We start from the raw sequence: 16589 nt of genomic DNA, 5'->3' as shown, positions 1-16589 counted from the left end.
TCATGCTCAGCAGTAGCAAATGACTCGACTTTTGGACTAAAACCAAACAGTACTTGTATTTCTGTACATAATGTACATTGCGTATCGACAAGCTAGAGACTACTTCGTGTGTTTGTCACACAAACTGCCAGAACACTCTAATCCAGCAGCCATTTTTCTTTGGCATAGGCATCTACCTCTCTTGCCTCCGTCTGTACGCCTTTTGCGAATGAATAGTAGTTGCAACAATTGCATGCCATACTGTGTAGCCACTGCCAAAACCGGTTGCTCAAGGTATTCATCTCTCCATAAACCACAGTAGAACAACCGCCTCATGTCAATCTCCCAGAATTTGTAGCTAACGGCTTCTGCATGAAATGATTCCATGCACTCATACTGCCCATTTTGTGCACTTGATGCGTGTTTTACTCCTTGTAACTTGCAAAAACATTCATTCCTGATCTTCAACCATGCAGACATGACTAAGACTGAGCTCAGAATGTAAGAAAACATCAACAAGGCACATGTTTGCAAAGTTTCATACAATTCGTTACTATATCATTGCTGAAGCTTCAAGAACTCTATCCTTGCTTTGGCCCTTTGAACTTTGAGGGTCATACATGTGTCAATTTCAATTGTGGGCTCGTCAAAACCCCATTCGGTATCAAAGCTAGAGTCACGACCATCAACACCAAAACAAAACTGCTTGCATGCATTGGAGTTGGCTTCTTTTAGCTGAGTATAAATGGAAACAATGCTTGCATTGGGCACCTGTAAAGCCTCACTTTGGACGCATGCACCTTCTAACCCATCATCCTGATCTTCCAAGGCAGCCAGAAAATCTCCTATTGTCGTCTCCTCATCAACAAAATCAGCAGGACGTGTAAAACTGTCAGCCTTAGTGCGCATTCCAGAATCCACATGCATCATACCTTCATCGACACAAACATGCATGTCGTTATCGATGTCTGCTTCAGCATCCAGAAAACCCCATTCAGGATTGTCATCCTCATCAACATACCTCTCATTCTGCATCAGGTTTTTAGATAATTTCTCGACAGAAAACTTTGTACAACATTCAATTTCACAACCCACAGCGAGAGTATTTTCTTCTGATGATATATCCTCATTAAAAACACTATACATGGGCTGATTATTGTCAGCTTCATTATCTGAAATTGGACCAGCATCCTTGTTCAATAAAGACGGTACCTCATCATCCATACAGCAATCCAACTCTCCCAGAGTGGATCTATCATGCGCATCTCGCACATGGACATTTGATTGCTTTGCATCACTCATCTTCCTCTCCTGCATCAGAAAAGCGAGCATACTCTTTAAATCTGAGAATTACATGCATGCAGCTTCCACACCTAAAAGACCAGGCAAGGTGCCAATGAACAAAAACATTTCTGTTTCCGCATGAAGGACTACATTCGCGAGCACTTCCATCTTCTGCTTCAGACTGTGGAACCCCCAATAATGCATATCCAGGTCTTTAAGATCCTGTAGCCGCAATTATCCCATCCTATCATTCATTCTGATAAGCATGTAATCGAGGACAATAATCTATGCACCTTTATTTGCTCACCACTTGCAAACTTAAGGTACTTGAATCAACAGATCCTCAGTGGCGGGCACCAAAAACATGACAAGGAGAAGCGAAAGCGGGGCACCTCTATAGCTAAGCCTCCCCTGCAGCTTGAGAACATGTAAACCAAACACAGAAAAGACCTGCAAACGACCTTCAAAATCCTCTTCTCACATCACCTCAAGCCATCGACCATGAGGAATTGCAGCTCACGCCGACCTCAAGCTCTACAATGGCGAGTTGGGAACACTAATGAGGTTGTAAACCAAATCACCTCCAACCTGCATGCAAGGACACCAAGAGGCCCAAATCCTGACACCAAACACCTGCGGCTATATAGCTGCTCGGGCTCAGCTCAATAACAAGATAGCAAGCTCGTATATCTAGAGGTGGCTCAGAAACTTGCCAGAAATGCATAATCAGCCATAGTAACTCCACATGTCGCATACATAGTTCCTGCCATAAACCCCAAAGGTTTGAACTGGAAAAGGGACGAATCAGTACGCATGCATCACATAAGGCGCCCTTTGTCCTCCCAACATGAGGCGTTGCCCTACCTTCTACAGGCGTCCTCTTCTCCTCTCTTCTCACCTCGGCTGCCAGCTGCACTTGATGGCATTTTCTTCTTCTTCCTAATTAGCTAGGGATGCACCTTCATCCTGATCATATGGACAGACGGAGGCCCCCTTTACCAACCAGTTCCAACTCTCTCTATTCCCAGCTAATGGCACACTCTCCGACTACTGGCCGACGACTTCACCTCCTCCTGAATATAGCACCCCTCACTTGCCTCCTGCTTTTGCTCCTCTTCTCTCTATATCCAGCCGCCTGGGACCATGGCTTCCTCTTCCTCACTTTGCATCCGCTGAAAACAGGCTAGAGCTTTCTCACCCTGCTCCTCTTGTGCATTTTCTGCAATCAATGAATTCCAGGAGATGCCGCTCCAAAAAGTAAGGGCGGGTTCACACGGGGGCGGCGGAAGTAGTGCCCTAAAAGTGCAACTTCCTGGCGGAAGACGTGTGGAAGGGGCTCTACCTCCAACCTTGTGTTCAGACGAGGCCGGCGGCAATCTAAGGTAAAACTCAAAAAAACAGTTCATAAAAGCCCTATAAATTATCAAAAAAAGTGCAGATGGCTTAGACAAGCTGCCACGCATGCACGGATTGCCAACGTGGAGGGTGGAAGTTGCTAGGGGGGGGGGGGGGGGGGTCAGAAGAAAAACCCTCGGATCTCTGCCGCGACGTGGCAGCAGTGTTCTGCTCTTACGCCGCGCCATGTGAACGCTCCAGGCCAGCTGCCCCTGCATGATTGGTTGCTTGCGCGTTTTTGCAGCTGCCGCCGCTCCGTCTGAATCCAGCCTAAGCTCCTCAAGCACTTTATAAAGTGCTTTCTCAAGTGCACCACATTTGGCATACATGCACAGGAAGTGCCAAGTATGTCGTTTTTTAAGGAGGTCACTTCACTATTAGTAAGGGGGGTGACATCCTCACGTCAGTGGCAGACGGCATATTTGGAATTTTGAGCAGTAGTATAATCCAACATTGGTACGCGGAAGTGGGGATCTATCGACCTCCCAGCTATGTTTATTGGGCAAGGCAAGCGCAAGTTTCCTTAGTTGATCTATCTGTACTTCTGCAGTTTTTCTTCGTCTCAACTGGTACAAACTCTCCTAGCCTCCTCTTCTTGTCTTCTAAGTGGTGCTTCTCCTCCCTACTCGCGGCATGTGAATCCTAGTCATCCAACTTTTCTGCATGACACAACAGTGGAAGACATCACATGTGTGAGGGGACTTTGGAGTGGTAATTATCCCATCCACACTAGCCTGCTCTCTTAGCAAAAAGTAGTACTGCAAGATGGCGAACATCTGTTGTGTAGAAAAGTTGGATGACTAGGATTCAACAATTCATTGATGGTGTCAGCTTCAAATACCTTCGAAAAAGTGTGCTTGGTGTTGCCTTGGTCCACACATATCCGTTTTCTCTCGCAACACGGACAAGCAAGCAACAATAAAGGCTATTGAAGAAAAAATGGAGAGCAAGAGAACGAGTCTCTCTTTTGTGAGCTCTCTTGAAGTTGTGATAAGTAGAAGGTTTAGCCGTCACTTTGCATCCACTGAAAATAGCCTAGAGCTTTCTCACCCTGCTCCTCTTGTGCATTTTCTGCAATCAATGAATTCCAAGAGATGCCACTCCAAAAAGTAAGCTTCTCAAGCACTTTATGTGCTTTCTCAAGTGCACCACATTTGGCATACATGCCAAGGCAGTGCCAAGTATGTCGTTTATTCAAGAGGTCACTTCACGATTAGTAAGGGGGGTGACATCCTCACGTCAGTGACAGCGGGCATATTTGGAATTTCAAGCAATAGCATAATCCAACATTGGTACGCCGAAGTGGAGATCATCGACCTCCCAACAGTGTTTATTGGGCAAGGCAAGCACAAATTTCCTTAGTTGATCTCTCTGTACTTCTACGGTTTTTCTTCGCCTCACCTGGTACAAACTCTCCCAGCCTCCTCTTCTTGTCTTCTAAGTGGTGCTTCTCCTCCCTGTCGCGGTATGTGAATCCTAGTCATCCAACTTTTTTGCATGACACAATAGTGGAAGACATCACAGGTGTGAGGGGACTTTGGAGTGGTAATTATCCCATCCACACTAGGCTGCTCTCTTAGCAAAAAGTAATACTACAAGATGGCGAAAACCTGTTGTGCAAAAAGTTGGATGACTAGGATTCAACAATTTATTGATGGTGTCAACCTTAAATAGATTCAAAAAAGTGTGCTTGGTGTTGCCTTGGTCCACACATATCCGTTTTCTCTCGCAACACGGCCAAGCAAGCAACAATAGAAAAAATGGAGAGCAAGAGAACGAGTTTCTCTTTTGTGAGCTCATTTGAAGATTGTGATAAGCAGAAGGTTAAGCCCTCACTTTGCATCCGCTGAAAACAGCCTAGAGCTTTCTCACCCTGCTCCTCTTGTGCATTTTCTGCAACCAATGAATTCCAAGAGATGCTGCTCCAAAAAGTAAGCTCCTCAAGCACTTTATGTGCTTTCTCAAGTGCACCACATTTGGCATACATGCCAAGGCAGTGCCAAGTATGTCGGTTTTTTCCAACGACCCCTGGCTAACAATATCATCGTGAATTCTTTTGCCCATATCAGCATCTTGCGTAATGCCATATGCCTTCAAGATACAAGCGTAGGTGATTGCATTTGGAGAGCTGCCCTCTCTTTGCATATGCTGAAAACACTCCAGTGTTCCTGGCCCTACCCCTGTTGGGCATATCCCACATGCCTTCCAGATACAAGCGTAGGTGATTGCATTTGGAGAGCTGCCCTCTCTTTGCATCTGCTGGAAACAGACTAGTGCTTCATGGCCCTGCCTCTGTTGGGCATATCCCATGATCAGAGCATTCAAAGAGATTGCATTCTAGACAGGAAGATCGTCGAGCACTTTTTGTGCTTTATGAAGTACACTACATTTGGCATACATGTCGAGCAAGGCATACTTGAGGCCTCTCTCTCTCTCTCTCTCTCTCTCTCTCTCTCTCTCTCTCTCTCTCTCTCTCTCTCTCTCTCTCTCTCTGGCCTGCAGTGAAACAAAAGCACACAATTCAATGCACAATTCTCTCTCTCTCTCTCTCTCTCTCTCTCTCTCTCTCTCTCTCTCTCTCTCTCTCTCTCTCTCTCTCTCTCTCTCTCTCTCTCTCTCTCCGGCCTGCACTTTTCTCTCAAGCACACAGTTCTCTCTCTTTCTCTCTCTCTCTGGCCTACAGTGAGCCAAAGCGCACAGTTTTCTCTCAAGCGCATAGTTCAGCACAGCTCTCTCTCTCTCTCTCTCTCTCTCTCTCTCTCTCTCTCTCTCTCTCTCTCTCTCTCTCTCTCTCTCTCTCTCTCTCTCTCTCTCTCTCTCTCTCTCTCTCTCTCTCTCTCTCTCGGCATGATGTAACGATTATTGAAGCATGTATGCAAAGCAAACAACGTCAATTACCTGTACTCTGCAATGCTTGCTGCTGCTGTCCAGCTCTCTTACCGCACAGTTCTCTCTCTTTCTCTCTCTCTTTACCGCACAGTTCTGTCCGCTGCTGTCCGGCTATGCAATTGTGCTCTCTGTGAAGTACCGACAACCCACTAGCACCAGCAAAGACAGGCCTTGTCTGGTCTGCGCGAGGGTGGCGAGGCACCTTGTCGATCTCTTTTTTTAAACGCCATTGCTTTGTTCTCTCTCTCTCTCTCTCTCTTTCTCTCTCTCTCTCTTTCCATCCTAATTTAGCACCCCAATCACATGTGGCCACATGGCATAGCTAACCTTCCTCCTTTCACTAAATCGATCTTAGATAATCAAGGTAAAAATCACCGGTAGAAGATCTCTCTCAAAATTCCTACAAATCACTTTTCAATCCCAATTACCCCTACTTCATCATAGCTTAGTTTAGACTCTAGAATTTTTTGTGAATCCCTTCTTAGCCCAATTCACTCATAGTCTTGAGGGGTGCACTGTTCAATAACCCCCCTATATAACGTGCGTTCATGGGTAATTAAAACCCCCATTTTTAACATGTTTGAATGAATAAAATGACCCCTTGTTTTAGGAATTTTTTTCGAAACGGAATATAAAAGCTCCTTATTTTAATGTATCTCTGTTAAATTGTCTATTTTTTTGCATTTTAAAACCCCTCCTACTGTGTACTCATGTGGTACATTAACATGATTACAAGTGCAACCCTCGAGCACATAATTCACCAATCGTCCCAACGCTTGAGATTCCTTTGTGATTGATGGCTCCCCTCCTCCACATTGTGCCATATAGTGACAAGGGGAAGGGGAAGAAGGGGGGGGGGGGGGGGGGGGGGCATGACTTGTATTGAGTATGGAGTACAATCATTTTTTTCTCATTCAAAGTCGGTTCCTTCCACACATTTATAACCTCATCATCCTTCACCCTTGGCACATGTAGTGTCTGTTTAGAAGTATTCAGTCACATTTGAGACTTCTAATGTACTTATTAGAGCTTAAAGGGATTCTCTTGGTTTCAACCTCTTTGACCCTATGACTTCATCGAAGGTACCCTCATCCACATCCAAGCTAAGGACAATGAGTAATCCATTGGCCATAATGGAAAAGGTTCCTTTGCAACTTCACAATTATATCTTTGAGCTAGATTTTTAGGCGGTTTGACTTCCTCAATTGATAATGGCCTTTTCCTCCTCATTCACCAACCACAATGGCTTTGACATACTAAGTCTCTCCAACCACGACTAATGATTAGATGCCATATGGATTTAAACATAATGCATGGCCAAAAACAAAATGTTGAAGATCGAGTCCACCTTGCTATTGCTCAAGCCTCACTTGTCATTGACACTACATACTCTAACAAGGACGATTTCACAGGGCCAATGGAGGATGCTGAGTTGCTAGAGTGTTTAGGTGCTATATCCTCCTCATTTAGTAGTGTAATTCAAAGCAAATCCTCTTATTCTACTTGTAGTGTTTTACCTATTCTTATTGGGTATTTCACCGATACACTTGCCATTTCTCTTATAGATCTATCACTAATAAGTGCTCATGTTCAATAGGTTGTGTCTTAGCGTGTTAATTTAAGACTACTATATGGTCATTACATTTATGTGTGATCTATCACCACCTTTATAATCCTTCCCACCACTCTTCTTTGAGAACCTCTATCTACCTCACCCCTACCTTCCTTCCCCTCCTCTCATGTCTCACCTCTCCTTGCCTCTTGTATCCCCAAGCCCTCAGGCCTCACTTCTCACCACTTGCCCCCAATGTCTCCCTCTCCTTCTTCCCCCTTGCCACTCATCCATCTACCCCTCTCAAGATGTAGGCTCTTCTCGTTTTTGAGCAACCCTTTGTCTTTTTATCACATGTCTTACAAGGGGCTCAAGAGATCCAAACTAGTGTTGGCACTAAGGTATACATTAAGTGTGCCACCACTACCTTTCATGTCCACATAATCATGTCCATCCTTTGGAGCTCAAGGCCTGCACCCCTAGAAATTCCCTCATGAAATCTTCAGCCATAGAATTATGTACTTCATGTTTGTCACACATTATGGTCAAAGGGACAAATATGACAATAGTGCAGCCAATATTATTGGGTCGAAGGAGGTATGCCTTGCCAAGGTTAGTCATGCAGCGGTGTTCAGGCACCCACTCCATTGTACATCCCTTATTACTTATAGTTTAAGCAATATGGAGATCTCTCTCATACTATATGAGAAGAGACTACTCCACCACTACAACATAACATGAAGATATCGACGCATCATATATCGACGATCATGCCTTTCCACGCGTATATCGACGTAATTAGAGCACGTCGATATATGCGCCGATATACGCGTCGCAATGCGCGTCGATATACACGTGGAAAGGCATTATTTGCCACGCGTATATCGACGCAAATTCCCACGAATATATCGACGCTGTTTGCGACGCAAAAAAATTTGGGGGAAAAAAGAAGAACCCGTGCGCGCAGGGGCCATTTTCGCCTGCTCAAATCTTGGCCGAAACCTCCTACGCAGGTATTATGTCACTCTCCCCCCCCCCCCCCCCCCCCAATTCTCTCTCTCTCTCTCTCTCTCTCTCTCTCTCTCTCCATCGTGTGTGTGTGTAGGAAAGAGAGAGAGAGAGAGAGAGAGAGAGAGAGAGAGAGAGAATTAATGTATGCGTAGGAAATTAAAATTAAAGAGAGAAATGAAATGAAATGTTATATTAACGTCTTCGAAAGGCCAAAGTGACCTATGAGACAAGAAAGTTACAATGTGGTGGATCTGATACAAAGTCAGAGTAAAAAGATGACAAAATGACAAAATAAAATATTATGGAATCCTAAACTGCTAGGTGTGGACTAAACGGCTAAAACAGCTAGCTGGGGTAGGTAGATCATAGGAGATCCAGCATCTGTCGTTGGCGGATCTCATCAATCTCCTCCATGGTCAGTAGTCTGACCGGGCGTTGTGCATGTCGAGCCAAAGTGACCTGGATCGTCTGATGCAGCCTATGACTTCATTTGACCAGCTGAAAATACATTCGAAGCTCAACTCTCACCTTTACACATGAAAGTCCTCTAGGGAGCAACAACAGCACCGTCGTTGCTCTTAGAGACAAGCTTCCTCCTCAAAAAAGGTTGGGCGGGGGCATATAACAAGCCGTAGGTCAAACGGATAGAAGAAACGCCCAAAATACAAGCCGTTTTTGAAGTCCGGTTGGGTTTTTCTACGGAAAAACGCAAACGGACTTCATAAACGGCTTCTACGTCGTAAGTCAAATCCGGTTGCATTTTTCTATGGAAAAATTCAAACGGACTTCGGAAATGGCTTCTATGCCTATCGAAAACATTTGTAGTCCATTAGGTAGTCTTAAGGAAATTTCAAGAGCGTGTATGGCAAGCCGTAGGTCAAACGGACAGAAGAGACGTCAAATACACAAGCCGTAGGCCAAATCCGGTTGCGTTTTTCTACGGAAAAACGCAGACGGTCTTCGGAAACTGATTCTATGCCTACCGAAACATCCGTAGTCCATTAGGTAGTCTTTAGGCAATTTCAAGAGCGCGTATGGTAAGCCGTAGGTCAAACGGATAGAAGAAACGCCAAATACACAAGCCGTAGGTCAAATCCGATTGCGTTTTTCTACGGAAAAACGCAAACGGACTTCGAAAACTGATTCTACGTCTACCGTAACCATCCATAGTCCATTAAGTAGTCTTAAGGCAATGTCAAGACCGTGTATGGCAAGCCGTAGGTTAAACGGACAGAAGAAACGTCAAATACACAAGCCGTAGGTCAAATCCGGTTGCGTTTTTCTACGGAAAAACGTAAACGGACTTCGGAAATGGCTTTTATGCCTACCGAAACCATCCGTAGTTCATTAAGTAGTCTTAAAGCAATGTCAAGGGCGTGTATGGCAAGCCGTAGGTCAATGGGTTTGAATTAACGCCAAATACACAAGCCGTAGGTCAAATCCGGTTGTGCTTTTCTACGGAAAAACGCAAACGGATTTTGAAAATGACTTCTATGCCTACTGAAACCATCGGTAGTTCATTAGGTAGTCTTAAAGCAATGTCAAGAGCACGTATGGCAAGCCGTAGGTCAAACGGATAGAAGAAACGCCAAATACACAAGCCGTAGGTCAAATCCGGTTGCGTTTCTCTATGGAAAAACGCAAACGGACTTCGGAAATGGCTTCTATGCGTACCGAAACCATCCGTAGTCCATTAGGTAGTCTTAAGGCAATGTCAAGAGCGTGTATGGGAGATAGCGAGAGCGAGATCGAGAGAGAGAGAGAGAGAAAGGGAGATAGCCGTTGGATGTTGAAAAAACTATGGAACTAAAAGAGGCAAAGGGGTTTTGCCCGCTACATGCATTGCCATGTACACCTGGGAGAACACGTATGTGTCTACCCATATAGGATTTGACCAATAAAGACGAGATTTTGACCCGGTGGTCCTGATCTCTGTACACCTCTGGACCAAGGTGTACGGAGATTGGGCAAGACTAGAGAATGCGAGGTAGTTTACATTGTGAGGAGTATATATATTAAAACAACATTCATAATCATTCTCTTGTATTGACGACCGAATTTCTATCCGTTTCTGACCCAGAAATACCTCGACTGTGGAGCGATGAGCAGGATGCAAGACTGGTGGGAGAGGAGCCGCAAGGGCAAGGGGTGCCGAAGAAAATGAACGACGCCATGCGAGAAAAGGTCATGAAGTTATGTATACTAAATTCAACGTCGATGCAAAAATGGCTTGAAAGGTATGAAGAAGAGAAAGAGAGATGCAATAGGGAGCGACAGGATTTCAGGCGAAGCCAAACGACTAGAGGTTTACCCTTGCCAGACTATCTCGCTCCTCTACCTGAATTCCCTACAATGGCATGTTTGGACAAGACAGTGAGAGCAACTCGACAGATCGGAGAACCCATATCTCGAGAAGAGGAAGAGCTGGCTATTGGATGTGAATGGAAGTATCATACATACATGGCACTGTGGTCGCATGGAAAGCATTTCAGAACACAACAAATTGACAGTAGAAGAAACACGTTTGACAGTGGGGTAATGGTTAGTTTCATGCAAAAGAGCACGGCTAGTGCCAGAGACACGAATGAGAGCACTAGCAACCTAGATTACTGTGGTCTGGTGTCAGATATCCTGAAAGTAAGCTTCAGGCGGTTTGAGATGTTTTTGTTGGATGTGAAGTGGTTTGTGTTTTAGGTTGCTCCAAGAAATAAACAAGTATTTGAAGGGAAAGATCTCCTGGAGGAAAGTCAGTCAGACGACGTCCATACTACTGTGACATTAGATGAGATGGACGAAGGTATGGCAGAGGAAGCTGACAGATATACGAGGGGTGACGCAGACGAGCCAGAATTGACACTTGTAGATGAAGATGCAATGGATGAAGACAATTTGCCAAAATGAGTTGGGACAGAGTTATGTTTGCAATTAGAGATAAACGATGAAACGGTGCAAGATCTTATCGATGATGCCTCACTCGTCGAGGCCTAGGCCTGTAAGTGTTTGTGTGAAGATGTTGATTTAAAATTAAGCTTAAAGTTAATTTAAACAACTATGTTTTGATGCTTTATTTTACTTTCTTTGTGTAGGACTTTAGTATGGTAGACCAGTTTCCAGATCCCGCTTCTATGAGTGCAGATGCATTCATGGGCTTTCGTTACACGGATGACGCCTGCTCAGATGGTAGAGGCTTCTTGGTACTGGGTAGCCAGAGGCACGGGTACTACGCCTCCGAGATTCACACCCGAGGGTCCGACGCCTAGGGAGGGGGACACCTATGGGGGGAGGGACGCCTATGGGTACGACGCCTGCTTCTCCCATCACGGCCGCTCCTCATCTCCGCAGCACAGGCGCACTCGTCGATCTCGGCGATTGTCACGTGGAGGTGGTGGTTGCTGTGGAGGAGGGTCCACAGATGCTTCGACCCCTCCTCGCTCACGACCCCCGTCCTACCCAGGCACATCTCTCGAGACACCTCTTGGCACACCTCGGACACCTTGGGGGGCACATGATCCTAGTGCCTCCAAGCTCTATACTGTATGATGGTTCTGTTGACATGGATAGAGTCGCGACTGAGATGAGACAGCGGATTCACCAGCTCACGGAGCTACAGTTTTCGACCAGCATTCTGACGTCTTGGGATCAGTAGGAAAAGGACAAAGTCACTTACATAGTGGAGACCATCCTTAGAGAGTACCAGCCTGCTCTGGGTTCTGACGTTGTTCCGAAGAGGTGGATCAAGGGTGTTGCACGGGACATTGTGAAACATCGACGAGATGCAGCTTGGAAGGCTTTCAGGACCAGCTCGCCGAAGCCTTCGGGCATCCCACACGAGACGTGGCTGCAGATTAGGGAGGATGAGCGGACAGCGGCCACGCGGTTCAGACAGCAGCGTGAGGCCGCGCAGATACAAAAGATGACCAGGGGGACATCTCATCTTGGCAGCGGAGGCTTCGACACCTTTCGATATGAGTTTGTGAGTTTCTAATCGAATCTTAACCATGGTGTTTTTTACAACGCGATGAATCATATATTCTTATTACTCTGATTTTTGTATAAACGCAGAATCTTGCGATGCATTGAGCCCCGACACGTCAGGAGGAGTCAGATGGATATAGCATAGGTATCTATGAAGTATTGAATGATCTTGATTCTTCAGGAGAGCCTGTAGACTGGGCGGCCTTACAGTCTCGTTGATCGCTTGAGCTGAGACGTTAATATGTGTGAGTTGATTTAATTAAGTAAGTATATGTGAAGTAATATCAATACTAATTTTGTGAGTTGTCCTATGTGCAGGTTGTGATGCCTAGTCATCAGTGAATCGGATTTCATATATATGCTTTGTGAGACACAGATACGCTTCTGTGTCTCCTTTTGTATAGACATATATATATGGTTATGATTATTGTTCAGACAGTTATTGTTTTCCTTATGGTTATGGTTATTGTCATTGTCATTGTATAGACATGTTTATTTCTCCTATACTTGTATAGACATAGTTATGGTTCAGGTTTTGTTTAACTTTCTGGTTATGCTTATGGTTATTGTTAATTTTGTTTCTAGTTATGATCAAAGTGGTTATATTGTTCGGTTATGGTCTTAAGTTATGGTTATGCTTTTAAGTTATGGTTATGGTTCATTATGGTTATGCTTTGAAGTTATGGTTATGGTTCGTTATGGTTATGCTTTGAAGTTATGGTTATGGTTCGTTATGGTCATTGGCCTTAAATCTCATGTGAGATTCTACATGGATAGCATGTAGGAGGCGTATACATGATATATTTTTTTAAAAAAATTTATGTAAAAACGAAGGGAACTCTGTCGAAATTTCTGCGGGAGCACGGTTGATTTTGGTGCTGCTCTCTTTCTTGGGCAGAGGGCAGGAAGTCTGGCTGTGGTGGCTGTGTCCATCTTTTCACTGGGCACAGGCGAGGCTACTTGCCCTCTGCCCCGAATTTTTTTTTCCGTTATGGTCGTCGATATATGCATCTATATATCCATCCATATCTGTGTCGCTATCTGCTTCTATAGCTACGTCCATATCTGCGTCGCAAATAAAGCCTTTCCACGCAGATATCGACGCAAATAGCGACAGTTTAACAGGGACGTAGATATCGATGCGGGGCGTCGATATCTGCGTCGATGACACCTTTTTTTGTTGTAGTGCACCCACATATGAGTCCACTCCTTCTTCTCCATAGCACATCTTGGTCCACACACACACACACACACACACACACACACACACTCACAAATGGTATCAAAGCTTTGTAGGTAAGTGGCTTCATCAACCTTGTGTGCACAAACTTCTAGAGAAGCTAAGGCATCATATCTTGGCTGAGAGGAGGGAAATCAATTGAGCAATTTTGAATCTCTCCAATTCCTCCATCACAAATTTGGATCTCTTGAGAAGATTTGGATAGCGTTAAGTTTTTACACTCACAAGTGATGGCAATTTTTGCTGAGTACAAGTAGCACTAAAATCCTTAACACACAAGGCAAAAGGCAAGGCTATAATTCAAGCAAGGCAAAGCTTGAAATGGCATTGATTTCTAACACAAGATCTCACAACATGATTTCTTAGAGTTGAATATTAGTTGTCATAATAACTAATATCTAATTCTCCTAAATGATTTTCTAATGTTAAACTGATCCTTTTATATGGGGAAGTACAAGGGGACAAAAAGCTAGAATATTGGTTAGTAGGCTGGCAGACCGGTCACAGTAGTGATCCAAAGGAGAGAAAATAGGGATCCAAAGGGGGGCCATCTATAAAAGAGAAATGTGCTTCAATGGGCTTCAAAGATCGTAAGGTTCAGTCCATTAAGACTTCCAAAATGTTAAGGTTCCAAAATTAAATGAAACCTTCAATGATCAAACCTTAGGGAAAATTGGATGCTTGTTGGAAGACTCAAAAGTCTTCCCACATCCCTACCCGGGAGGGGGCAAGCCATTTTTGTAGGAGATGAGAGAGAAACACACACACACACACACACACACACACATCCAACCTCCCTTTACACAAAGGGTATACTGTCAACTTCCTAGCCCAGTTGCCCCCAAGGTGCATTCAAATCCTATTGGATGGCCATAGAGGTGGACCGATGAGAATTAGGCTAGACTATGTTTATTTTAATTCATTTCAAAACACTTGATAAAAGAACCAATAGAAATTAATCTCTCTAGAAGACTATTGGACAGTCTCCCAAGGGTCCAATGAGCATTCAGCAGCCCAATGGCTTGCCTGATTCCTATTGGCCAGAAGACTAAGACGTCCAATGAGAGATTAATTGAATTATTTAAATACCTAAAGATCTCACAAAAGGGGAAAGGGGGACACATGTCACAAGGCTATAAATTATGGTTCTAATTTCCTACTGGCTAAGCATGGCATGAGCCAATGAGGAGCCAACAAGAGGAATTAGCAAGAGGGGTTGACCAAGAGAGAGAGAGGGGGCTGATTTTTGCAAGGCATTATCACACACACACTCACACAAACTCATGTGTGAAGAAAAGAATACTATCTCCTTCTCAAGATTTAATGGAAAGCTCATCATCTACTCCAAGCTTGTGAGAAGGGAGGCCTAAACCAACAACTCTTCGATTTGTGATGCAAATCCAACGAAGAGCCAAGCTCTAATGTATGCTCACCTCCTCTATCATGCTAATTACTAAGCTATGTTAAGCTATTAAGAGTGATTATGTGAAGAGACATACTTCTTTCTCGTAATAATACTTCTTCTTCCTCTTGATCTACTCTCATATCCCGCTAGCTCTCACCATCTTCGAAGGTATGTGAGGTCTTGGGTTTGAGACCGTGAGCGAATTGATGTTGTGTTTTCAAGTGTAAGCTTGGTGCTTGAAGCTTCCATTTTCATTTCACCACAGCAAGTTATTGAAGGAACACAAAGTATTGTATTGTAAAATGTCTCCCTTGATGGGGGAAACCTATAATACAAAGCCTTTTGGAGAAGGGACTGGTTCCATGTAACTCCGGTCCTCAACTGTTGTCAATTTGCCTAATTTCTCTCTCTTTTTGAAGTATTGTTCATGCCTATCTAACTAGGTGTTATGCTTTTGTTGCTCTCTCCATCCAAGCACTCTTGCTATGCTCATGAGGATTCTATTCTTAATAAAATGCTCACTATGTCTATGTTATTTTTCGCTATACACAAGTTACTAGATCATTAAATGTTACATTGGTATCAGAGCACAAGGTTTCTATTTTCTTGCTCAAGAAGAGAGTTCATCAAGCTAACTATAAATGGTTGGTATTATTAATTGCAATTGAGTAAGTAGGATAGGGTTTTTTTAGCCTTGCAGTGCGTCTGCTTCGTGCAGATAATGGGGAATCACCGTCGAGAGCTATGGTCTTAATAGTGGATTCCTATGGGGCTTGCCTACGGCTTAACCACTATTGAGCTATTAGAAGCTTGACAGGAGCCGGTGCTGTTTTGGTGGTGAAAGACCCTCTCTTCTATTCCTTGCAATTTTTAATGGTATTCGAGCCACGGGTACAGGAGCTTGAGTGCTTTTCTGAAGGGGTTAAGAGGAGTAGCAACTAGGGCTTGAAGTGCCAAAGTACACTTAAAAATTTTACACCTAAAATTTGTTAGAATGGCTGGCGATAGTAAAGAGAGTGAAATTAATGTTGATAGCTTTGATTTTGCCAATGAACAAGGTACTAATGATGCCCCTATGCTTGTCAATGGCCTTGTTACTAGGCTTCAACAAGCCATGGGCAATCCATCCCTCCAAGGTGAAGTGCAACGGCAGCTATGTGATCAATGGATTCTCCAAACTCTCCACCAAGAAGAGAGAGTACCTAGGAATCCTCCTTGTGAGACTTCCAAAAGAGGTCTCTCTCCGATAAGGGAAGAAGAAGAGGATCCCTACGAAGGGCTCAAAAATCTACTACTTGTTGACGACGCATCTCCTTCCCAAAGGAGAACTCAAGTTTCATTGGTAGAGTCCCCCACCAAAATAACGAGGAAGAAGTGAGTCTCCAGCCACCTCGACGGAGATGGCTCCACAAAGACGGCGGGAAAAACGCTCTCCAACACCCCCTAAACGGAGAAGATCGTCGCACACTTCTCTACACCATAATTCAAAGAGGGATGAGAGAAAACAAGAGAAGAAAAAGGCGAGAAAGAGGTCACCCTCTTCTCCATCTTCTTCATCCTCTTCCTCTTATGAAGAAAGTGATGGTGCAGACAAGGAGGAACAAGGGAAGAAAAAGGCGAGAAAGAGGTCACCCTCTTCTCCATCCTCCTCAAATTCTTCCTCTTCTGAAGAAAGTGATGGTGCAGCTCTTGAACCACCTAAAAGAAGAAGCCATAGGACATCCTATGCCGCATGGAAGAGGTCGTCCAAGCTCAAAAAGTTCAAAGAGGGAGGAAAGAACATCTCTTTCCTCACCTACGATGGAACCTTTGGTGCTATGGACAAAGTCTTGGCCTTCATCCAACAATTCAATGCGGCG

General features: G+C 44.4%; 1 protein-coding gene across 1 annotated transcript; it reads right to left on the bottom strand.

Moving 5' to 3' along the window:
• Positions 1–396: 396 nt before the first annotated feature.
• Positions 397–2512, bottom strand: LOC147447377 (uncharacterized). The gene has a single exon (XM_086523196.1). The coding sequence runs from the start codon at positions 1309–1311 to the stop codon at positions 538–540; it is 774 nt and encodes a 257-aa protein (XP_086379322.1). The 5' UTR covers positions 1312–2512; the 3' UTR covers positions 397–537.
• Positions 2513–16589: the final 14077 nt, after the last annotated feature.

The sequence above is a fragment of the Adiantum capillus-veneris genome, chromosome 11 (assembly GCF_014529385.1).
Source record: "Adiantum capillus-veneris isolate H3 chromosome 11, ASM1452938v2, whole genome shotgun sequence".
NCBI classification, from domain to species: domain Eukaryota; kingdom Viridiplantae; phylum Streptophyta; class Polypodiopsida; order Polypodiales; family Pteridaceae; genus Adiantum; species Adiantum capillus-veneris.
This window is presented reverse-complemented; position numbering and strand designations above follow the sequence as displayed.